Source organism: Labeo rohita, chromosome 8 (genome assembly GCF_022985175.1).
Source record: "Labeo rohita strain BAU-BD-2019 chromosome 8, IGBB_LRoh.1.0, whole genome shotgun sequence".
Lineage (NCBI taxonomy): Eukaryota > Metazoa > Chordata > Actinopteri > Cypriniformes > Cyprinidae > Labeo > Labeo rohita.
Genome location: NC_066876.1, coordinates 34,110,937 through 34,137,392, shown reverse-complemented (window position 1 = coordinate 34,137,392; position 26,456 = coordinate 34,110,937). Strand labels below are relative to the sequence as shown.

Below are 26,456 nucleotides of genomic sequence, written 5' to 3'. Positions count from 1 at the left end.
TTAGCAAGCAGCATTTATATATTAACTTGATAAAAATAGTAAAAAGTTGTTTTGGACGTTTTGAAAAAAAAATGTATTTATTTATCAAACTATTAGTTTGTAAGTTGTTATATTCAGTTGCATATATGATGTTTTTTATCAGAAATATTTATACATACTCTCTATTTATGTTTTATTTAAATATTTATAACTGTTGTTATTTTCATATTTATGTATTTAGTTTTATCAACAAAAAAGAGAGTGAGAGAGAGAATATATTTATTTATTTACTATCTATTTTCTTCCTTTGTATGTTTTATTTACTCATGGCTCGTATGTTTACTTTTTCTAACACCAAAATTAATTCATTCTTTCCTCTTTCAAATAAAGGAAGTTTGTACATTTTCGTAACACTTTACTTGAAGCCTAATATTGCATTAAAAAAGTATTTAAATGCATGCCTTGTTATGCACCTTATAATGCATTGAATAATGGTAACCACATTTATAATCCAGTACTACTAACTTATTTATTGTTACACCTTGGTAACAGTTATTTATTTATTACTGAAAGATATAATGCATTATAACGGATTAAATATTTATATAAATTATGAATACCTTTATAATGCATTATACATAAAGCAAAATGTTACCATTCTTTATTTTCTCACTTGACCAGTTAGTTTCCAAGTGTTATCATGCATACAAATTAATCTGTACATTCACATGATGATACCATTTTTCAGTGCATGAGCTAACTCCTAACAAAAGCTGAGCAGATTGATGATCTCGTATGCGAGTGATTGCGCTTTAATCACAAGGATTACAAAGGCAGCCTCAATCCCCGAAGCGTTGGCTCCTCCAAACATGTTGTTTCTGCTGTTCATCCTTCAGTAAATGACCCTACAGTGATTGGGTGGTTTGTGCTGTGGAATGAGTGACCCACTTTCCTTTGTATGTCAATATTATGGTCCACAAGTGAAGTCTTTGTTTCTCCATAAACTTTCATTCTTTATGGACTACAGGAGCGGAACTGAACCATTAAAAAACAAGTGCACCGAATCATGTCTTGCACTATTGTGATGATTGAACCCAACACTGTGAGTTGAGATTAAATGAGATCTGATCTGGACGCTCAAGCAGCAAGCACATCTGATCACTAGGATGTGCCAAAGTGGGTGGAAGGCAATCCTGTGTTTCCTACAGATGTTCTGCTGCTGCTGTTGTGGAATGTTTTCAGTAATCTGAATGTTTGTAATCTGGTGTTTTTATGTTCATGCTGAACCCCCACTGTGAAATAATGAGGTCAAACCCTTTCAAAACACAATGACTGAAATCATGAGTGTGAGCTGTCATGATAATTACATTCCTGTCATTTAACATGCTTGTTTACAGTTGTCAATTAAAGTTTGAAATTATTAATACTTAACTGTATACTTAAATATTATTAAATATCTAAATAAACAAATACACAAATCAAAATAGCTTAATGTGTTCATTGCTGTAAATGTGTCATTCATTGATGTTGTTTTAGTGTATATTGTCCTAAAATTTCCACATTCAGAAAAATTAACCTTTTAACCTAAGTTCACTTCACTGTATTACAGCTAAATCTTAATCTAATCATGTCAAACTATATATTGTTGGAAATATCTAAGACTTCTAAATAGATATTTTACCACAGTTTTTTTTTTTTTACAAATTATGTAGGAACAGATTAATTGAACCTCAGAAATCTAAATCATGACAAGAGTTCTGACCTTTGTGACCAAAAGTCTTTTTTCGTTGCTTTTTTCATGTTTTAGAAATGTTCATAAATTATATATCAACTGAAAGTTAGAAAAACTCAAAATTCATACGTTGAAACCCATTTTAAAATCTGACATTGCATTACCATGGAAATGGTACTTCAAAATCATATTAGAAAATGTATGTTCATGAATTATAAATAACAATTTAAGTTTGGATAGTGTACTTTTGCATCTACAGGTGCATCTCAATAAATTAGAATGTCGTGGAAAAGTTCATTTATTTCAGTAATTCAACTCAAATTCTGAAACTCGTGTATTAAATAAATTCAATGCACACACAGACTGAAGTAGTTTAAGTCTTTGGTTCTTTTAATTGTTATGATTTTGGCTCACATTTAACAAAAACCCACCAATTCACTATCTCAACAAATTAGAATACTTCATAAGACCAATAAAAAAATAATTGTTGGCCTTCTGGAAAGTATGTTCATTTACTGTATATGTACTCAATACTTGGTAGGGGCTCCTTTTGCTTTAATTACTGCCTCAATTGGGCGTGGCATGGAGGTGATCAGTCTGTGGCACTGCTGAGGTGGTATGGAAGCCCAGGTTTCTTTGACAGTGCATCATTCATTCATTCATTTTCCTCTTGACAGTACCCCACAGATTGTCTATGGGGTTCAGGTCTGGTGAATTTGCTGGCCAGTCAAGCACACCAATACCATGGTCATTTAACCAACTTTTGGTGCTTTTGGCAGTGTGGGCAGGTGTCAAATCCTGCTGGAAAATGAAATCAGCATCTTTAAAAAGCTGGTCAGCGGAACGAAGCATTAAGTGCTCTAAAATGTCTAGGTAAATGGGTGCAGTGACTTTGGTTTTCAAAAAACACAGTGGACCAACACCAGCAGATGACATTGCACCCCAAATCATCACAGACTGTGGAAACATAACACTGGACTTCAAGCAACTTGGGCTATGAGCTTCTCCACCCTTCCTCCAGACTCTAGGACCTTGGTTTCGAAATGAAATAAAAAAAGAGGACTTTGGACCACTGGACAACAGTCCATTTCTTCTTCTCTTTAGCCCAGGTAAGACACCTCTGACGTCATCTGTGGTTCGGGAGTGGCTTAACAAGAGGAATACGACAACTGTAGCCAAATTCCTTGACACGTCTGTGTGTGGTGGCTCTTGATGCCTTGACCCCAGCCTCAGTCCATTCCTTGTGAAGTTCACCAAAATTCTTGAATTGATTTTGCTTGACAAGCCTCTCAGTGCTGCGGTTCTCTCGGTTGGTTGTGCATCTTTTTCTTCCTCACTTTTTCCTTCCACTCAACTTTCTTTCAACATGCTTGGATACAGCACTCCGTGAACAGCCACCTTCTTTGGCAATGTATGAGTTACACAATTTGAGTTGAATTACTGAAATAAATGAACTTTTCCACGACATTCTAATTTATTGAGATGCACCTGTATGTTCAAAAATGGGGGTTACAGTTAAGGGGTTAAAAGACAAATCAATAAATACATACATACATACTATTTACTAAACTAAAAATACTATAATGAGGCCATTAAGATTTTTTTGCATTTTAGTTGTGCACATTTCCTTCAGATCTACATCCAGAAATTTTACTTTTGAGGTTATTTGTCATCTCATTAATTTCAATAATAATTCCTATTAGATTTTTATTATTGTAATACAGTCATAAGAGTCATCCCGTGCAGTCAAAATGTTTTTTAATATAAAAATCCATTACACAAATTGAAAAATTATATCATATTACACCAATTATTACACCAACATTGTGTGTGTGTGTATGTGTGTGTGTGTATATATATCTATATCTATATACATATATATATATATATATATACACTATTAGAAATTAACAAATGTTTGTTATAATTGAAAAATTATTACATATATAATTGTATTCAAAGGTACCAAATGTGAATATATATAATATGTGAATATATATATATATATATATATATATATATATATATAAGATATTCAAGATATTATAGCTTTCTGTTTATTTTTATTAGTTTCTTTTCAATTGCTATATAAATTAATAATAATTTAGCCTTTTCTTTTCAATATATATCTAGATACACACACATTATAATTAATTAAGATTTTATCATGGACTATAATTAAGATTTTTTTTATATATTTTTGATATATATTATTATAATTATTGAAAAATTATTACATATATAACTTTTATACAAAGGTACCAAATGTGAATGTGAATATGTGATATATATATATATATATATATATATATATATATATATAATATTCTATATTATAGCTTTCTATTTATTTTTCTTAGTTTTTTTCAATTGCTATATAAATGAATAATAAGTTAGCTTATTATTTTCATATTATATATATTTAGATACACACATACAGTATAATTAATTAATAAAAATTAAGGTTTTTTGTTGTTAATTATTGAAAAATGAACATATATAACTTTTATACAAAGGTACCAAGTGTGTGTGTGTGTGTGTATCTATATATATGTGACCCTGGATCACAAAACCAGTCTTAGGTAGCACAAGTATGTTTGTAACAATAGCCAACAATACATTGTATGGGCCCAAATGATTGATTTTTCTTTCATGCCAAAAATTATTAGGATATTAAGTAAAGACCAATGTTCCATTAAAATATTTTGTAAATTTCTTTAATCAGTAATCTATCAAAACTTAATTTTTGATTAGTAATATGTATTGCTAAGAACTTCATTTGGACATTTTATCAATATATTAATTTTTTGCACCCTCAGATTCCAGATTTTCAAATAGTTGCATCTTGACCAAATATCTCACACAGTCCATATCCATATGATCCAATTCATATGAGAACTAAAATTTAAAAAATGAAAAAATCTTGGTATGAAATCATACTGGGTCAACCAAATAATACAGTTTATAAAAAGGACACATCAGTTTCAGTTTTGACCTTATCCATGAGAGGTCATTAACCAGAACATGCTGTGTTCCCCAACACACCAGCAACATTCATATGTCTTTCACCCAGTTCTTCTATAGCATATGGCGTTATCAAAATCCTCCAATGGGCGGCTACGAGGAGCAGCTTGATTAGCTGACGTCACGGACGCAGAGAGAGCGCGCGCGGGGTTGGGAGGAGGCTCGCGCACGAGAGCAATCCGTGTATTTGTGTGTCGTATAGGCCAGGGATGTGAGCGAGGGGCGACAATAATGGGGAATAACCGGGACCCCGGTGCTCTGGAGTGGACACGACGACTGGACGGTGATCATCAAGGGGGTTAACGTGAAGACCAGCCATCTCGAGAGTGTTTCACACAGATTCCCGAGGCTTAATGGATTTTATTGGGCTCAGTGATCAATTGATTGTCGCCGGAGAGCAGATAAAGCGCATATAATCACACTGGATACGATTTATCCATTTCCATGGCGTTATCATCGACCCAGAGCCGCCAAGCAGGTCACCTGGACCCAGGACTAAAGCGGGTTCACCGGGTCTAAAGCGCTCGATCTGTCGTGTTTCCGGCGATGTCCGCGTCCTGCCTCGATCTGCGCAGCGCGATTTCAGCACCACCGCAGCTGGACAGCGACCGCATGGAACGAGCGCTCGATCCCAGCCGTCAAAACTCGCCAGACTCCGCCGGGGAATATCAGACCCTCACGCTGCTACACACCGCGCCCGGGGGACTCGGCATGGCTCTGGAGGAGGAGCTGGCCATGCTCACCCGCGAACGGGAGGAGGACCTGGAGGTATCCGCCTCAGAGACACCTGTGAGCGGACAGGACTCTGACCTACTGTCGCTCTTCCGGCAGAAAGAGAAGGACTTGGTCCTCGCTGCTAAACTGGGCAAAGCTCTACTTGAACGAAACCAAGACCTCACAAAGCAATATGACAAAATGACCAAGGATTTAAACGACAAACTGGAGGTGAGAAGTTCTAAAACTGAACTTAATTCAACACTTTTGTCAACGGTTTGCATTTTAAAAAAGTGTTTAGAACTTGCTAGAAATTCCGCCAGGAGATTTTTCAAGTTGGTTTCAACTCACGTCTGTTAATAATAAAAACTTCCGACACAAATACCAACACTTGGCACAAGAAATAAGACTAAGGTAACAAATAGCGGTTTCATAAATAAAAACTAAGGTATCCTAAACTCACAGACAACAACAATGTAAATACAAATCCAGTCAGATGTTTTATGCGCCCAGTGCATTCTGGGAAGTTTTTTTTTTTGTATGACAATTTATACAAACAAACATAAATTGCAATGCTTGTTTTTATATGTAATATATAATTTATAATACAATAGTTAATTTATAATAATTATTTATAATGAATAATCATAAAAATCAACATGCAAGGTTTTTTTTCCCATTTTTGGCCTATTTAAACAAACAAAAAAGCTTGTTAGTTTGATTTACAATTAGATTATGTATATATATATGTATATAATATATGTATAAATAATCAAGCATAAATTAAAGGCAGAACAACAAATGGTACACTTATATGTTGCATATAATTTAAAAAAAAAAATATATATATATATATATATATATGAAATAATATTAATTTATAATAAAAATAGTTTATAATAATTGAAAAAAAAACATATCAGGATGCTTTACTTGTGTTCCTAAAAATTAGAAAAATGAATAGCAAACCCCCAAAATGTCAATAATCAAGTATATTTTGAAGCTTTAAGTGTAATTCAGTACTCCAGTGCTGTGATTCATTTCACAGGCATGTGTTGTTGTTTACATGTGTACGCAGTTAGTCTTTTTACTTATTAATCAAGATAATCACTTAATGCATTTAGTTTCATACTGTTAATCTCCAGTTTCTTCCTCATGCTGAACTTCTCAAGAGTTCCCAACACCAGCTGTTCTCAAAACTATTTCTTATTGCACAAAAATATGCATAAATCCAAAGAGCAAATGGTTTTAAGACTCACATTATGTTATTTTCACTTCTATACAGTCATAAAAATGATAAGGCATGTCTTCTCCCAAGTAACCCAAGTGTTTACAGTCACTGAATGTGGACTGCGTGAAGACGTTGACTGAGTTGAATCTGGTTCAGATCTATATGGGCTCTGATGGAGGTTTCAGCGATGCTGCAAGCAAAGCTAATGTGCTTTGGCTCTCTTGAGTCGTCTGAGGGCCAGATGAGCGACACATTCCTGGCGCTTCTCCATGCAACTGTCCCTCCTGTCCGGTTCGCATCTTTGACTTAAACCTCTCGTCTTAATCTATGTCCTAGTTCGCTATTTTTTCTTCACTCATATTTTTAGACTAATTTGAGGAATCCTTCACCCTCTTATAAAAGCAAATAATCAGCATTGAAATTACTTCTAACAGTTAATTGCATTGATAGCCTTCACAGTGGATTTAATGGTCCGTAATCAGTGCCGGATTTCATTTTCTGCAATTATAGCAAGAGCTCTCAGAGGTGCCCGGGACTCAACCTGACCGACCCTTTATGACATGAGAACGTTAAGTCTCAGACCATGAAATACAGATGTCTGACTATCATGGACTACATTACAGCTTATTCTGGCCCACTAAGACCAGTGGTGGACAGTAACGAAGTAGTTGTAATTCGTTACTGTACTTAAGTACATTTTTCAAGTATCTGTACTTTACTGGAGTAGTTTTATTTTGAGTAACTTTCATTTTTACTTCACTACATTCCAAAGCGTAATATCGTACTTTTTACTTTACTACATTTCATAAACTTATCGTTACTCCTTATAATATATCACGTGCTCTGAGACGCACAAGCGGTGTCTGATTCATGAACAAACTGATTCTTTTCAATGAACCTGTTAAACTGATTCCCCAATCGCACCAAACGATTCATTCACGAATTGGAATGATCCGATTGCAGCTGTTCTCGAATCGACAACTCATTGATTCAAGTGATCCGTTTAGAGCGAGTCTCCAGTCAAATGAATTCACAAGTAAAAACCGGGAGATCTTTTGTGCGCGCGACCGATGCTGCGAAAAGTAAGTTACCAAGGTCGAATTTTCGTATCAGAGATGGGGACTCGAGTTTGAGACTCGTCCTCGAAAGACTTCAGACTCGACTCGGACTCGAGCTGCGGGACTCGTGAACAATGTTTATTTTTTGGAAACAACTGATGAGCTCGCTGTTATTCAACTCCCTCCATTACCCATAACCTGCCCATGTAACACGCGACGTGTATCTGCTGCGCGCGGGCGCGGCCACACATTTTTTATTTTTTTATTTTAGGCGCGGCCGCCACACATGAGAGGACAACGAACAAACATGTCGACTGCTGTGCCATTCATCGTTAGCTTTGGATTTTAAAACTTCAAACAAGACGGCCCAAACAGAAGAAGTGCTCAATGCAAAATATGTGATATGAGGATAAAAGATTCAGTATAGACAGCGTCATTGATTATAATAGAGCTTTGTGATATCGCGAACTAAGCTTTTACTAATTTTAAGGGAGTTTGTAAATGAGATACTGATTTAATACAGCAGTTAAATAAACAAGATGTTATTATTAAGTGACTTTCATTGTCTGACTGTAACACTGTTGCCTGATTTTGCTCTATTTCGTCGTCAGAAGTAGTCTGAAACAAGTCACAACTGAGCCGCTGCGCATCTCCATTCAAACACAGCGGTGTTTCGTTTATGAATGAACTCGTTTTTAAAACGAATCTAGTGAAATGATTCAATTTCTCATTCATAAAGACAGTCACTCTTTATTCCTAAATGAAGCAGCAGTTCGAACGAATCAAATGAATGATATGATTCAGTAATTAAATCAGTCTCTTGCCGCCACCTGCTGGCAGTTATTTAAATCATTTAACATTTCTGTATTAAAACAATTTGATTTAAAACATTAATCTCAACAATGAATTTAGGAATATGATTGCACTTCTGCCACCTCTGAGCCTCATTAAACATATGAAAAGGTAAAAACAAAAGTTAAATTCCCTTGTAAATCACTTTAAGGAGTCAAATATCACCTCATAATGGGAAGGCAAATTTTTTTATCAGATTTTTGGATTATTGTTTAGAATGTGCTCCTAAAATTTTGATTGTGCTACTATTTTTTTTAAATTAGGAGCACAATGTGATGTTTGACCATATTTGGTCTTTCTTAATTTTTGGTCTGTACTGTACTGTGTGTTCATGCTACAAGGCAAAATACAGATATTAACTTAAAAGTAAAGCATTCTTGGTGTTTTTGTCATGTTGCAATAGCCTGTTTACACTGATTATATACCAAAATCAAAGCTGATACTGTATGCTAATAGATAAAGGAGTCATTATAACATATTACATGCTTTGAGTTCCTTATATATAGCTATGCAGTGTTGGATGGGTCGCTGTACGTGATGCAACACTTATTATAACCAGAGACTTAATATAATAAAGAGACTTGAGACTTGACTTGGACTCTAGCTGAAAGACTTGAGACTTGACTTGGACTCTAGCTCAGAGACTTGAGACTTGACTTGGACTCTAGCTCAGAGACTTGTGAGCATCTCTGTTTCGTATTAATTATTATAACTGAAAATCATATTTAGGTCAAAGCTGTCCGTTGTTTGTGAATTACATCTGCTGTAAAAGGTGATCTGTTTAAGCGCACTGAAATGCTTGAATTCAGACACATCAAAAACGAAAAATTGTAATAACAGCTAAATAAAATAACTCATGCACGTTCATAGTCCTCGCTGATGTAACGTTAGCAGTTTTATTAAAATGCTAGCCCTACGTGACGTCTGTTTATATATTGTTTTGCAACAGTATAAATGTTTATATTGTTTGGATCAGCTAGAGTAGACAGATATAATGTTTATTTAACTATACTGAAAATAAGTAAATATTGTTAGCTGATGCTAACTGTCTAGCTGCTTGCTGGTGCTAAGTTGAGATCATTTTTAGATATAAAGTCCACATATTTTTATTCAACCACCTAGATAGATTACATCCGAGGGAAAAAGAAAGGATGTGATGTTCAGATCATGGTAAGTACAGTAATTATCAAAGGAAAGGAAATAATCATTATGTAAATATTTCCTTAAAATGTTCTCCCTAACTTTAGGCCTTATTCTCATGTCATATATAACCGTGACGTTATGCAAAACAAGCTTTAAAACACTTTTTTTTTTCTTACTGTTGAAAATATGATTGTCAAATCTGTTTTGTCTCGGTACATTGCAGTGTAAGCTACACATTGAATATTACTATATCACTTTCGTCAACATAGTCCATATCAACAACAAAAATGGATTTTTTGGGAAAATCCCAGGTTTTTTGAGCAGTAGGATTATAAAAACAAATATGTGCTAATATAAAATTCAATTAAGTAGCCTATTTAAAATTGCAAAATTAATCTATCAGTACTTTTTTACTTAAGTACATAAAAAATCGGGTACTTTTGTACTTTCACTCGAGTAAAATTGAAAGAGGAGCACTTTTACTTTTACTGGAGTAATATTTTATTATACGTATCTGTACTTTTACTCAAGTACTCAACTTGTGTACTTCGTCCACCACTGACTAAGACCATACACTCTCAGCAAAAAGGTACAAAAGTTATCACTGGAGTGCTATCTTTTCAAAAGGTACAAATTTGTACCATAATAATCCCTAGAATAGTACCTTAAAGGTACATATTAGTACTAAAATGGTAAATTTTAGTATGTAAATGGTTCAATTTAGTACTTGTGAAAGAGTACCACCCCAGTGATATCTTTTGTACCTTTTTTACTGAGAGTGCATGATCAAAATATAATGCGACCAATCATACGCTGTCAGAAAAAAAAAGTACAGTTCTGTCACTAGGGTGGTACCTTAAGGTACAAAAGTGAAAAGGTACATCTTTGTACCTTACCTACCCCTAAACAGTACATATTAGTACCTTAAAGGTACATTTTAGCACTTTGAAAGTACATATTGGTACCTTAAAGGCACATAATAGTACTTTAAAAGTACATATTTGTACATTTTCAATTTTGTACCTTAGGGTACCACCCCAGTGACAGAACTCTTTTCTGAGAGTGTATGCTGCTGTTTTATATGTCATTTAGGGGCAGGGTTATTTAAATTAGTTGATGCCACAATAGTTGAATTAATTTAATTTTAAATTCTGTGTCCAAATGTACTATATTTGAAAAATATCCTTGTTTAATGATTTATGAAAGTCATCTCTTATGACATCTCTGTTTTAAAAAAACAGTTTTCTATTATACTGTTTTTAAATTATAATTTATTCCTGTGATCAAAGCTGAATTTTCAGCATCAATGCTCCAGTCTTCAGTGTCACATGATCCTTCAAAAATCATTCTAAACTGCTGATTTGCTGCTCATTTCTGATTATTATCAATATTAAAACGGTTGTGCTGCTTATATTTTTGTGGAAACTGTAATACATTTTATTTTTCAGGATTCTCTGATGAATAGAAAGTTCAAAAGAAGAGCATTTATTTGAAATAGAAATCTTTTGTAACATTATAAAAGTTTTTAATGTCACTTTTGATCAATTTAATGTATCCTCGCTGAATAAAAGTATTAATTTCTTTTAAAAAAAATGTTTTTTGACTGTTGTTGTTTAAATCAGGAGTAGTTTTATTATATTACTAGTTAATTTTCTGCCAAGTAGCTTAAACAAAACTAGGAATATCTATTAAAGATTTGATGCCATTAACCTGGCAAACTTCGGTAAATCCAGCGATATCCTCAATATATGTCAATAACCTTATTTCCTCTACTTCAGCTGCTGGAGCAGGAGAAGCACGAGCTGCGACGGCGTCTGGAGAGTCGTGAGGGTGAGTGGGAAGGCCGGGTGGCCGAACTGGAGACAGATGTGCAACACCTGCAGGGGGAGCTGGAGAGACATCAGGTGCAGCTGCGTGAGGCCGACCGCGACAAGAGCCGAGCCATCAGCGAACTGTCAGAACAAAACCATCGACTGCTGGAGCAGCTCAGCAGGGTGAGTGAGACGTTCGGCCTGACATGGTTACTGTTTGCATTGGGTCAGATTGAGGCAAATAAACAAGCAAAGGAGAGGTTTGCCAGAAAGCAGCTCTGTAAACCTTGAACTTCATGATGAAGGAATGTTTTGAGAACTTTAAGCCTGCTGCTTGTCCAGTTGCTCTATAGCAGTGTTTTTCTTTATTTTTGGCTGGGGTTTGTTTCTGTGACTTTGACAGAATGTAGCCTGTTTCTGTAGATACACTTGTGGTTTTAGAAAAAGGCTAGGCACATTTATTTATATAGCACATTTCATGCACAATTGGTGTTATATAGTCATGGTAAAGAGAAAGAAAAATAAAACTGAACATTTTAAATAATTCAAAAAAAAAAAAAAAAAAAAAAAATAATAATAATAATATATATATATATATATATAATAAAAAATATATGTAATGCACTAGTTTATATAGTTTAGTGTAGTTTAGTTTATATATACCAGCACAATAACATGCTCAGCAAAATACTGTCTAATTATCATTATCAACAAAATTCATTTAAAATTCAAAAATCTTTTTTTGTCATTTTTGCACCCCCCTATTCTGTACATATACGTGTAGAGCATTGTGTTAGAAAAGGCAAGGCACATTTTTTATAAATATTTAAAATATATAAAGAAATAAATATTTCATATAAATTTAAATATATGCAATATAAAATGAATTCAAATGAGAAAGAAAATAATAATAATGCAAATAATCATATATATATATATATATATATATATAACAATTGTTTATAAAATAAACAATACATAGAAAGAAAGAAAGAAAAATTATATTTAATATAAATATATGCAATCAAATATTCAAATGGTTTAAAATAAAAAAAGGAAAGGAAAAAGATTTCCATGCATGAACACTGATAAAACGCACGTCCTGTAAGCTTTGGATAAAACTTTCTATACAATTTAAAATGCCATAAAGTTATTAGAGGAACAATCCAGAGTAACCTGAGGTAACCTGGCAATGGCTTATGGTTTATTCCTTATGAAGATCAAACCAGAAACCTACTGGTTAGCAGCCCTGAGCCTTAACTACGGTACAAACGCAACTACACACACAGCCTGCATGGAACTCATTGTCCAAAATGCATATTGATAAAGCAGTGTGCTTAAGAAAAGCCAGAATGATTATTCCGGTCGTTCTTTGAATTGAAATATTGATTATGGCGGGCTGGAAATCCGTACAGAGACAAGTGGAAAACAACACACATGCTATGAATAAATTTCATGCTACGGCACAGAGAGTTTCCCCTCACCTTCCTGAGACACTACCTTACGCAAACTCATCAAAATTACTCTACGCTCTGGTCCGCTTTCAATAATTCAACAGCTGTGAGGCTCAAAATTATGCAATCTACCTGTCTGACAGTCTTGCAAGGCCACCTTGAAGGACATTCACTGATATCTTTAAACTGTGCCCAATAAATGAGGCTAATAAAGAAGTAAACTTTGCAAAAGCACAATTTTTGAATTGAAAATCTGTCACGCTTCAATGTGTTTTGGCCAGCAGACAGAATCTCTTCGATAATATGAACTGTATTTCAGAACACAGTTTGCAGTTTTGCCTGAATCACCTGTGGCTGTTTATGGTAGTTTAATATGTACAGATGTTTGTACAATTTTTTAACCCAGAAATGTGCCACAGGTCTGTTCTGACAGTGTTGCAGACAGCAGGGGAAAACAACTCTGTAAACTCTTGGAGCGAACAATTAATTGCAATAAACCATACTGAAAAAATATATTTAAATAAATAAATAAATAAATACATTTTAAAGATGTTTTAAAGAGTTCATCTAGGCAACTATATGGAAACTATCCAAAGTGCTGTTAATCCTAAAACGTTATTACACTTTCACTATATTAAAACCATGGTCTTGTATTTGTGTATACTTTCTTTTTCCTTTTTTTTTAAATAACTGTACTGCCTTAGTATGTTTTGTACTGTTTAATTAAAAAAAAGAAAAATAATAAGAAAAAAGATTTGCAATATGCTCTGAACTCGCAGTTTGAATCAAATGAATCGCGATTCACGCTCCGAAGTTCTGATCTGAATCAAACGATTCGCGAACTCTCACCAAAGTCCCGATCTGAATCAAAAGATTTGCGAACCGCCCTCTGAAGTCCTGATGAATTAAATGATTCCGAAGTTCCGATCTAAATCAAATGATTTGCGATCCGATTTGGGGTACTTCGGAAGACTAAATCATTTTGCAAAGCATAACTGATTGGAGTTTCGAAAATCTCCCGAATCTTAATAGTAATTTGCGAACCCATTCAAATGATCCACGATACGCCAAGTCTCGATCTAAATCGAATGATTCGCGAACCGGCTCCACCCCTAAATCAAATAATTTGCGACACACGTTTTTAAGGCCAACTTTGATTCAAATGATTCACGATACGTGTTCCGTATCGTGACGGAACACTTCGGAACAATGAATCATATTGCGACCCAATGGTTTAACCGTTTTAGAGTTTTGAAAAGCTAAGTTTCTCTCATCACTATATGTGCTTTTTAAAAGCATTATAAATGATGACGAAATTCGAAAATAAATGGCTCTTTTGATCTGTTTTTTGCTAGTGAATAGCTTGAACTGAATGATTAAAGTCACGCATGATTTCGCGTCTTCAGCCATGTTTACATGAGACTGTCAGTACTACTACTGGCTTAACTGGATAGTTTTATTAAATTAACTGAAATAAGCGAAAAAAGTAAGATGTTTACAAATAAAATAGCAGTATTTCCATTCCAAAGATAACATCCAACACAAATCTACGAACATATTCAGGTGAGGTAACCGGTTTACTGCTAACCTAATGGAAAACACTCCATTAAAATGATGAGCTGCACCTCAAAATAGATGTTAAATGTAAACATTGTGCATTATGATCAAGTTTGTAGCTTAATTCACAATTTTAAATAGTGTGAGCACTGCAGTTCAGTTGGTGACAGTTTGATAGGAAAACAGTTATCTCACAAATTCAATGTTACTGTATCAGTATTGTAATAAATATTTGAGAAAATATTATATCTGATTGTATTAGTTTATATAGAGTGATAGTTGATGTAACAAAAAAAAAAAAAAATAGCTGAACACAAAACAGCATAACAACAAAGTTAAAGAGGTTAGACCTTATCATTCAACTGAACCGTGCACATATGTTTTAAACACTTTGACAACCTTATATGTGACACAGGACCACAAAACCAGTCATAAGGGTCAATTTTTTTGAAACTGAGCTTTATGCATCATCTGAAAGCCGAATAAATAAGTTTTCCATTGATGTGTGGTTTGTTGGGATAGGACAATATTTGGCCGAGATACAACTATTTTAATATATGGAATCTGAGGGTGCAAAAAAATCAAAATATTGAGAAAATCACCTTTAAAGTTGTCCAAATGAAGCTCTTACTAATGCATATTACTAATCAAAAATATTTGGTTTTTATATATTTACAGTAGGAATTTTACAAAAAATCTTCATGAAACATGATCTTTACTTAATATCCTAATGATTTTTGGCATAAAATAAAAATCAATAATTTTCACCCATACAATGTATTTTTGGCTATTGCTACAAATACACCCCAGCGACTTAAGACTGGTTTTGTGGTCCAGGGTCACATACGTTCTTACTCTTCCCATGTCTGAAATGTGCATCCTTGAAAGTGCCGTTTTCTAGCGTATTTAACTTCTCAGGTAATATCATTGTATGACCTAGTTCAGATGTGGCCAATATTACAACAACAGTGGTTACACATAGCCTACATATATTTAACGCTTTGACCAAAATTATTGCTAGGGACAATTTAGTAGTCTCTGGATATTGGTAGGGACATGTCCCTAGCATCCCTACTAAATTCTACGCCTTGTCAAAATTCATGTCCATTTTAGTTCAAGTTTTACTAATTTTTAAGTAGTAAAATTTTTTCTAATGTTTATATAGCATTGATTAAGAATCACTGCATTGTTACAGGCCTGGTTGAAGGAAAACTTGCATCATAATTTATATATAAAATATAAATATATATTTCTTGATATCAGTAAATAGGATTTACATAATCACATACTTTTTTTGTGAATAGCTGATGTTAAATGAAGACCATTGTTTCTGAGCAATGATAGGAAATTGGGGTTTATTGATTTGACAGGAAATTGAGATTTGCAGGTTAAATGCCACATTGAGTTTAGGTTGCGGTTCTGTGCGCGACTCTTGTTCACAGGCGTAGTTGAATTCTCATTGAGTTTCATTGATTTTGCCCCAGGACGGCTGTGGTGTTGTGGCACTGACACAGCTGAGGTCAAACAACAATTTCTTCCTGTATCTAAACAGCAGTGTCGTCCTGACAAACCGCTTTGAACTTCAATCTTAATGACTTTAACGTTCAGATTTACTGCAGCTGTCCATAACATGCTTTAACACTGTCAGTCCTAGTCAGTTTCATTCACTCCCACACACACACACACACACATACACACAATACACATCCTGTCATTAGCACATGTGATGCTATTAATATTCACACACAAATGGAAGAAGAATTGATGGTGATAAACAAATCAGGACTGGCAGTGCAAGGGCTTCCAGCTGAAGGCAAAAACACCAACATGTTATCAGAAAATAATGGACAGAAAATAAATTGCGAAACCCTTTTATCCACTGTTTTGTTGTTGTTGTTGTTAGTTTTATTAACTAATAATAACCATGCCAGTTTTAAAATACACCAAATTTTAAATGGCTGTCAATTGAAAAAAAATGCTTTTTTATATTTAATTGGTGCAGTTACAACATCTATCATCTAACTACTAGAACAAATCTTGTGGTCAAATCTTGACCACATGGTCATGTATTCCAGCAAAATATATGCCAGTGACTTGCAGTAAGGGGTCATGGTTTGTCTTGGCAACTTCGGTAGTGTTATGAATTTTTTAAGTAATTAAGCTAGTCAGCTGCGGATGGTGATGTTCTTTAAAGCAAGAAAGAGGCTCTGAATATGAGATAACTACAAATCTGCTAATGGATCTAGAGCTGCAGACTCAGATGACCTTCCCTCTGTGGGACAATCGACAGGAAGTGACATAAGGTAGAGAGACACATGGATGAACTCAGGTGGGATTAGGCTTTAATCCAGATCCTCTTTACCAAAAATATTACGTCCAGCTGACTGAAACTGAGCAAGAGAGGACAGCAAGAACTGTGGGATGACTTACATATACAACAACAACCTGAAAAAGAAGAAAATTACAAACAAGATATCATTAATAGCATTGGGATTACTTATAAGAAAACAGAATATTATGCTTCTCGGATGTTTCTTCTAAGAAAACCCGTAAAGAAACGTTTCAGAAAAGATATAAAAATGTCTTAAAGTGCAAGACTTTTTGTCAATATGATTTTATAGTACTATATTTTTAATAAATGCAACAACTGCATTTTTATTTCTCTATGAGAAATGTCATATAAAAGTTGTCATATAAGTGAGCAAAAAAATGATCTTCTAGAGAGACAGTGACTATGGCAAGCCTTTTTAACATTTCATCTGTAAAGCGTACTAGTATCTATTTTCATGCCACTACTTATTTTTAGCTACTAGTATCTGTTCCATCAAGTACTAGTACTTATTCATTAGCTACTAGTGATTATCTTTAGCTACTAGTAACTTTTAAAAACATACTAGCACTTATTCATGAAATACTAGTACCTATTAAATAGTTACTAGCAGTGGAGGATTAAGACTCTCTGGTGCCCCAGGGCAAGGACACCTAAAGTGCCCCCCTTCCCACCACCTCCCCCAATACTCCATCCACACTTTTATTATTTGCAGAATTTCATATTAATAAACTTATCTGATAACAGAGGGCTGCATCAACAGAAGTCATTTTAAGATCAAGTAGAAATCCTTACAAAATCAGGTTAACACTTTTTACAGTGTTCTAAGATTAGATCAAATTCAAATATGTTTTAACTAGTGAAACCAACTGTTACAGGTATAATAATAATCCAATCTGCTCATCTCATCAGACTCCATGGCTAACAGAGAAAGTGTGGATAGTGTTTTTAGAGTCGTTATTGTCCTCAGTTCATTTTTCATTCATTTACAAAATGTTGTTTTACTCCCTTCAAAGAAAGGTGTAAAACGGGTGTTTCCAGAAATGTGACAATGAGTGCATTGTCTTGTTGCAGGGATGGGCAGTATTTCAAATACATGTATTTAAAATACAAAATGCTATTTTGTATTTAAATACCTTTGAAAAAAATCGCATTTAAATACATTTAATCTTAGTATTTTTGTATTTTCAAAATACATAACATACTCTGTCAATCAACCTCCTTATTAGACTGCTGATTTCCTGCAGGAATGGGCAGTATTTCAAATACATGTATTTAAAATACTATTTTGAATCTTTGTATTTAAAATACTATTTTGAATCTTTGTATTTAAATACCTTTGGAAAAGTCAAATGTATTTTGTATTTAAATACATTTAATCGTAGTATTTTTGTATTTAGTATTTTGTTTACTTGTTGATATAGGAAATCAGCAGTCTAATAAAGAGGTTGATTGGCAAAAAGTATTTTATGTATTTTGAAAATACAAAAATACTAAGATTAAAAAGTATTTAAATACATAATACATGTTTTTGAAATACTGCCCATTCCTGACTGCGCTTAACAAATTTATTGGACCACCACCCAATGTAAGGTTTGTGCCACAGCTGCCCCAAACTAAGTATTGGTGATGACCAAAATCATTTGTAATGTTTCTGTAATGGTTAATCCACCAGTATGTGTAAGATCTTTATTCAAAGTAGTGTTTCTAATGCTAAAATATAATTATTGTTGGGATGTTGAATTTGTTGAATGGATTTAAAGATAGATTGCACAAAAGGTTAATCAAAAGCAGGTCTTTGGGAGCAACTAGAAACTATTTGGATGTCAGTAACAACAAAGACTGTGGAAAAGTGCATTAAAACAATGTCAGCAAGAATGCAAGCTTTTATCAAGGCCAAAGGAGTCAAAAGGAATAAAAATTAAATATTTATTTATTTAGTTTATTAGTTTTGGGTTATTATGTGTGAATAAAGACAATTTAGTCGTTTGTTATTTCCCTAATAAATGACAATACAATTTTTATTTCTAAAGAAGTTTTTGACAGGTGGTCTAATAAGTTTGCTAAGCACTGTATATAGCTACATAGTTTTATGAGAATTTGAACCGAAAATAAAACTTACAAACTCACTTGTTTACACTCTGCCCCTTTCTTGATTGTTAACGGCTGCAAAGTACAACGTGAAAGCGCAAGGGTGACGCTCTCATATATATAAGTGAGGCATTTTAATTTAAGTTGAAGAGGCGGGAGTTTCGCGACGCACCGCATCGCATGCTTATAGAATCTGGTTGAGTAATATATAGGCGTCGAAACTAAAGCGCACGGGTTCATGCAGTTTGTGTGAATTTGGCGATAGATCACGCATCCACTGATTCAAGCAGAAGAAAAAAAAAAACTTTCAACAAAATATTCAGCGGACTTAGTACGTTCTGATGAAAGGGTATATATAGGCCATGGCTAAACAGACGTTTGAGAATACATCGCTTGTCTTACCGGAGAAAATTTATTTGCGTGGTGCCCCCATGGATGTGGTGCCCCTGGGCACTTGCCCAATTGCCTATATGGTTAATCCGCCTATGGTTACTGGTACTTAGATGCTAGTAGTTATTCCTCAGATACTAGTATTTATTCCTTAGATACTACTTAATATTAGATGCTAGTACTTATTCCTTAGATACTAGTACTTAATATTACATACTAGTACTTGTTCCTTAGACACTATACTAATTCATTTGATACTAGTACTTAAGATGAAATAGTACTTATTCCTTAGATACTAGAACTAATTCATTTGATACTAGTACTTAAGATTAGATACTAGTATTCATTAGGTACTAGCACCTATTAAATAGATATTAGTACTTATTCACTAGTTACTAGTACTTATTTCAATAGTGACCAGTAACTATTTAATTTATTACTAGTAACACATTTTGTTTGGCCTAGTATGTATTTCAATAGTGACTAGTACAATATTTTTTATATACTAGTGGTTACTCATTAGGTTCTATTACCTGTTATTAGATACCTGTACCTTTTCAATAGATAGTAGTGTTTATTTATTACATACTAGTAAAAAGTACTAGTACTTACTGTTTAGCTACTAGTACTTATTCAGTAGATACTAGTACACATATTAGATACTAATGCTTATTCCAAATGTTATTAAGATTTTTCATTTTACTAGTAACATTTTTAGTTTACTTGTCATAACATAAGTTAAGTCAAGTTAAAAATGCAGTTGTGACTAGTCTAAGATTTGTTACCAGTAACAATTACAAAAGATACTTGTGTCTAATAAATAAGTACTAGAGCCTAATGAATAACGACTAGCATCTATTAAATAGGTACAAGTATCTAATGAAAAGTAATAGTATTTAATAAATATATACTAGTTTCTGAAGACTTATGAAGACTTACAAGTAATGTTTAAAAATATACTAGTGACTATAGGAATACATACTAATCAGAACTGAATAGTTGATATTTGAATGACAGATCCCCTAGAATTTAATGGCAAAATTTAAAATGTGTTACTAGTAAGAACAGAACAGTAGGCACTATACTAGTCACTAATGAAATAAGTACTAGTATCTAATAAATTATAGTATCCAATGAATGAGTATTAGTATCTTTAAGAAGATACTAGTATCTAAAGAATAAGCACTATTAACAAGCAGAAGCAGTAGTTCTTAATGGAACAAATAATAGTACCTAGTAAAAAAAAGTACTAGTAGATACTAGATACTAGTAGTTTTAATAATTAAATGTTAAAATGGCTTGCCATACAGGACAACATAACTAGATAATAAGGTAGAGCAGCTAGAAGGTAAAGCTTAGCAAATACAGACAGCATAAATGTTTAGCTAATGTACTGAACATATTGTGTTGTGTTGGACAGATGCTTTCTGTTGCGCACACACACACGTCTGTCTAGAAGCAGGGGGTTGTCAAAAACGCCTGAACCCCAGCAGCCTAATCTGATCAGAGAGAAGCATTTCACTAATTACATTACAAAGGTTTAGAGAGAGAGGTGAGGGGGGATGGACACACAACAAAATACGCCTACATTTCATTACGAAGATGGGGTGATTTTGAGGCCTTAATAAATGGTCGCATTGATTATATGTTCACTGGTACACTGCAATGGAAATTAATGGCAAAGCAACATCGGTAACAGGTTGTGGGATCACCACAATGCACTGATGCTGTGCTCAGACAGCAGGAGCGCTGATAGAGCATTAAAAAGAAGAAAATCTCTAATCCCTGCTGGGGCATATGACTTGAGCCGAGTTAAGAACCCAGTAAAAGAAATGGAAAAATGGAGATGCTAGTATGTTGTCAGGGGGTTGCTATGCAGTTGGTGTATTCAGTGAAAAGACACAAGAGATCCACACACGTGCACAGCAGTCCACAAGAGATCCACACACGTGCACAGCGGTCCACAAATTCGCACAAGAGATCCACACACGTGCACAGCGGTCCACAAATTTCGCACAAGAGATCAACACACGTGCACAGCAGTCCACAAATTCGCACAAGAGATCCATACTCATGCACAGCAATCCACAAATGCACACTAGAGATCCACACACGTGCACGGCAGTACACAAATGCATTCAAGAGATCCAAACACTTGCACAGCAATCCACAAATGTGCACTAGAGATCCACACACGTGCACAGCAGTCCACAAATGCACACAAGAGATCCATACTCATGCACAGCAATCCACAAATGCACACTAGAGATCCACACACGTGCACGGCAGTACACAAATGCATTCAAGAGATCCAAACACTTGCACAGAAATCCACAAATGTGCACAAGAGATCCACACACGTGCACAGCGGTCCACAAATGCGCACAAGAGATCCACACACGTGCACAGCAGTCCACAAGAGATCCACACACGTGCACAGCGGTCCACAAATTCGCACAAGAGATCCACACACGTGCACAGCGGTCCACAAATTTCGCACAAGAGATCCATACTCATGCACAGCAATCCACAAATGCACACTAGAGATCCACACACGTGAACGGCAGTACACAAATGCATTCAAGAGATCCAAACACTTGCACAGCAATCCACAAATGTGCACAAGAGATCCACACACGTGCACAGCGGTCCACAAATGCGCACAAGAGATCTACACACGTGCACAGCGGTCCACAAATGCGCACAAGAGATCTACACACGTGCACTGCAGTCCACAAATTCGCACAAGAGATCCACACACGTGCACAGAGGTCCACAAATGTGCACAAGAGATCCACACACGTGCACAGCGGTCTACAAATGCGCACAAGAGATCTACACACGTGCACTGCAGTCCACAAATTCGCACAAGAGATCCACACACGTGCACAGCAGTCCACAAGAGATCTATACACGTGCACTGCAGTCCACAAATTCGCACAAGAGATCCACACACGTGCACAGCGGTCCACAAATTTCGCACAAGAGATCTACACACGTGCACAGCAGTCCACAAGAGATCCACACACGTGCACAGCGGTCCACAAATTCGCACAAGAGATCCACACACGTGCACAGCGGTCCACAAATTTCGCACAAGAGATCTACACACGTGCACAGCGGTCCACAAATTTCGCACAAGAGATCTACACACGTGCACAGCAGTCCACAAGAGATCCACACACGTGCACAGCGGTCCACAAATTCGCACAAGAGATCCACACACATGCACAGCGGTCCACAAATTTCGCACAAGAGATCCACACACGTGCACAGCAGTCCACAAGAGATCTATACACGTGCACTGCAGTCCACAAATTCGCACAAGAGATCCACACACGTGCACAGCGGTCCACAAATTTCGCACAAGAGATCTACACACGTGCACAGCAGTCCACAAGAGATCCACACACGTGCACAGCGGTCCACAAATTCGCACAAGAGATCCACACACGTGCACAGCGGTCCACAAATTTCGCACAAGAGATCTACACACGTGCACAGCAGTCCACAAGAGATCCACACACGTGCACAGCGGTCCACAAATTCGCACAAGAGATCCACACACGTGCACAGCGGTCCACAAATTTCGCACAAGAGATCTACACACGTGCACAGCAGTCCACAAGAGATCCACACACGTGCACAGCGGTCCACAAATTCGCACAAGAGATCCACACACGTGCACAGCGGTCCACAAATTTCGCACAAGAGATCTACACACGTGCACAGCAGTCCACAAGAGATCCACACACGTGCACAGCAGTCCTCGAATGCACACAAGAGATCCACACACATGCACAGCAATCCACAAATTCACACAAGAGATCCACACATGTGCACAGCGGTCCACAAATGCGCACAAAAAATCCACAGACACATCCAACATATACATACAATAGATCCTCATGGTTGCTAGGGAGTTCAGGCTGGCTTGGTGGTTTATTCCTGTCTGATGTGAAAAGATTACTGTATATATTAATATATGTTTTGTTATGATTTACTCACCCTCATGGTTTTCTAACCCTGTATTAGTTTCTTCTGTTGGGCACAGAAAAAGATATTTTATTATTATTTTATTTTGCATACTATGGAAGTCAATGGCTACCAGCAACTATTTGGTTACCAAAATTATTCAAAATATTTAACATTGTGTTCAGCAGAAAAAAAAAAAACTTATACAGGTTGGGAACAAAACAAGGGTGAGTAAATCATGACAAAATTGTAATTTCTGGTTGAATATCATGTTAGTACATGATACTTTAATACATAATGTTAAAAGTCTGATCACATTTTCATCACCACTAGTATACCGATGCCTTAGACAACACTAGTTATTAACAAAAACCATTGTGTTTTATCATATTGCTGTTGCCTGGGTTACAGAAAAGCAATTTTAACGCTCCCAACACTCTTTAAATGCGATAAAATCACTGTGGAGTGGTTATTTTGTGATTTGCCTTGTGAACCGTCCAGCAGCCTGACATTTCATCTGAGTATCTCCAGTTTATACTGCAGAAATGTCACAGGTTTCCTCCTCTGACAGTATGACTAAGGGAAATCATCACCACCAATCACTATTCCCACATATCGCTATGGCAACCCCAAATATTATGTTCAATTCCATGTGTTACCATGGGAACATGATTCCCCTCCTCATTCCAATGCCCCGTGGAACTTATAACTAATAAAGCACAAAGACATTGTGAATTTGCATTTTAAATGATGTATACTGTACAACTGTAATAAGTAGTTTCTTGTTGTTCAAAGTAGGATCCACAGTCATAAATGAACATGCAACCTCACCGATCTGACACAACGCTCCACGTGACGCGCCTGCGGCTCAATAAAAACGGCCGGCATGTGAGCCGCGCATTTGCCATGTGCCGTGGGTCATGTTGAGCTGCGAGAGCTTCCCTTCTTCAGTTCCGCCCACATTCATCAGCGCTCCTTCAGACACGATTCACGCTGAAATGACACTGTTGAATGGACAGACACCAAAATGACTAATGGCTTTTTGATTAGTATCATTCGTGAAGGTGCTGCAAATGTAATTATGTTTCATTTTTAAATGCCATGAATGATGTTAGATCCTTTGGGAAAGAAAATTACGATTAAGATTCACTAGAGATGCCTGATTAAATCAGGTTCCTGGGTAAAAGACTTTTTCCAAGATACCAGTTTGTGATCAAAAACTCAAACACCAACATTTTTCATCAACTTCTTCAAGATGAAATGATCTGAGCTGCTGTGCTTTTATTTTATAGTTCTGTATGACAACTGTCGGCTCATTTGTGTGCTTTTAAAGGGGTCATCGGATGCTAAGTTCACTTTTACATGTTGTTTGGACATTATGTGTGTCGGCAGTGTATGTACAAATCTACCCTATAATGATAAAAATCCATGCAGTGGTTTTTAATTAATCTGTAAAAATAATATCCTCTTTTTCAATTCTCAGATGCCTGTAGTTGTGGCGTTACACCGACAGAGGCTGCTCCCATGATAGTTGATTGACATGAGTGTCTTACCTGAGATCAGTTGTAACAGTCCAGCCTCCATGTTTCGATGCCGGAGCAGGGATGTGAGTTAGACAAGAATTGAGCGATTGAGGTGTTGTGTTTCTGAATGTAATATTGAACATAGTGGTCGTCATTTACTCCCGACATCTGAGCCACTGAAGATGCAGTGGATTACATTTGTTTGTGAAAGGAATGCGGCTCCTGATCTACATAAATGCGTCTATGTTTGCGCAAATCATTCATGATCCAGCTTCACTTACAGCAGAAGTGAGTATAAGGGGTTTGAATCTTTGCAATCGCCTTTTCTAATAATGTGCCAGTTAGCTAGTTTAGCAGCTAAAGTAAACAGGCTCGTCAATCCACAGAGAGAAGAGAGGGGCGGGGTGAGCAGGGCTCATTTGCATTTAAAGCAGCCTCGACCAGAATGAGATGATTTTTGTAGAGCTCATTTTGACAAGGTAAAAAGGGTGTTGTTTTACACTACCATTGAGAATTTTTAACCAAAGTATATTAAAGACTTTTCATTAAGACCCTAAAAAATCATATCAACTTGTGGAAAATGGGCATCCGATGACCCCTTTAACAAAATGTTTGTTCAAAGTTATGTCATTTTTACTGGACACTTTACAATAAGCTTCCATTTGATAACACTGGTTTAGTTAACATAAACTAACAATGAAAAATATGTCTAAAGCATTCATTAATATTAGCTAATGTTGATTCCAACATTTACTAATACATTATTAAAATCAAAAGTTGTATCTATTAATTTTAGTTAATGGAGCAGAGCTAACATTGACTAACAAAGAATAGCTGTATTATTAACTAACGGTAACAAAGATTAATAAATACTGTAACAAATGGATTGCTCATTGTTAGTTAAAGCTAGGTAATGCATTAAAGGGGTCATCAGATGCCCATTTTCCACAACTTGATATGATTCTTTAGGGTCTTAATGAAAAGTCTTTAATATACTTTGGTTAAAAATTCTCACCAATCGGCTCGGAAAAACACCTCAATTGCTCAATTCTTTTCTAACTTACGTCCCTGCTCCGGCATCAAAACATGGAGGCTGGACTGTTACAACTGATTTTAGGTAAGACGCTCATGTCAATCAACTATCGTGGGAGTGTCCTCCGACAGGCATCTGAGAATGGCTCGATTTGAAAAAGGGAATAATATCTTTACAGATTAATTAAAAATCACTGCATGGATTTTTATCATTATAGAGTAGATTTGTACATACACTGCCAACACACATTAATGTTCAAACAACATGTAACACCCCTTTAAACATAGTTAACAAATGGACCCTTATTGTGCAATGTTGCCTTTTTAATAATGTTCTCAAAGCATTAGCACATAAACATTATTTATACATCATTCATGGATTTTTTTTTCTGAAACTTTTGGTTAAACTTTTTTTTTTAAATGTTACACTTCACAATGTTCAGAGGACATTCAAAAGTAACATTTCCATAATGATAAAAATGATACAATGGAATGTTCGCTAAAATTCAAGGAATGTTTTTACAATTAAAAAAAATAGTTATACTTTTTGGGAATCTTAGA

The 26,456-nt window shown here is 35.4% G+C and overlaps 1 protein-coding gene across 3 annotated transcripts in view; it reads left to right on the top strand.

The window, feature by feature from the left end:
* The first annotated feature begins 4,873 nt into the window (after positions 1–4,873).
* The window catches only part of bicdl1 (BICD family like cargo adaptor 1), a 60,416-nt gene continuing 38,833 nt past the window's right edge, over positions 4,874–26,456 (top strand). For all 3 annotated transcript variants that reach the window (XR_007828314.1, XM_051117910.1, XM_051117909.1), the window contains exons 1-2: positions 4,874–5,680; positions 11,512–11,727. Coding sequence is in view for 2 of the 3 variants with exons in the window: in XM_051117910.1 (XP_050973867.1) it covers positions 5,282–5,680; positions 11,512–11,727 (615 nt within the window). In the remaining variant the exon portion in view is untranslated. The remainder of the gene's footprint in view (positions 5,681–11,511; positions 11,728–26,456) is intronic.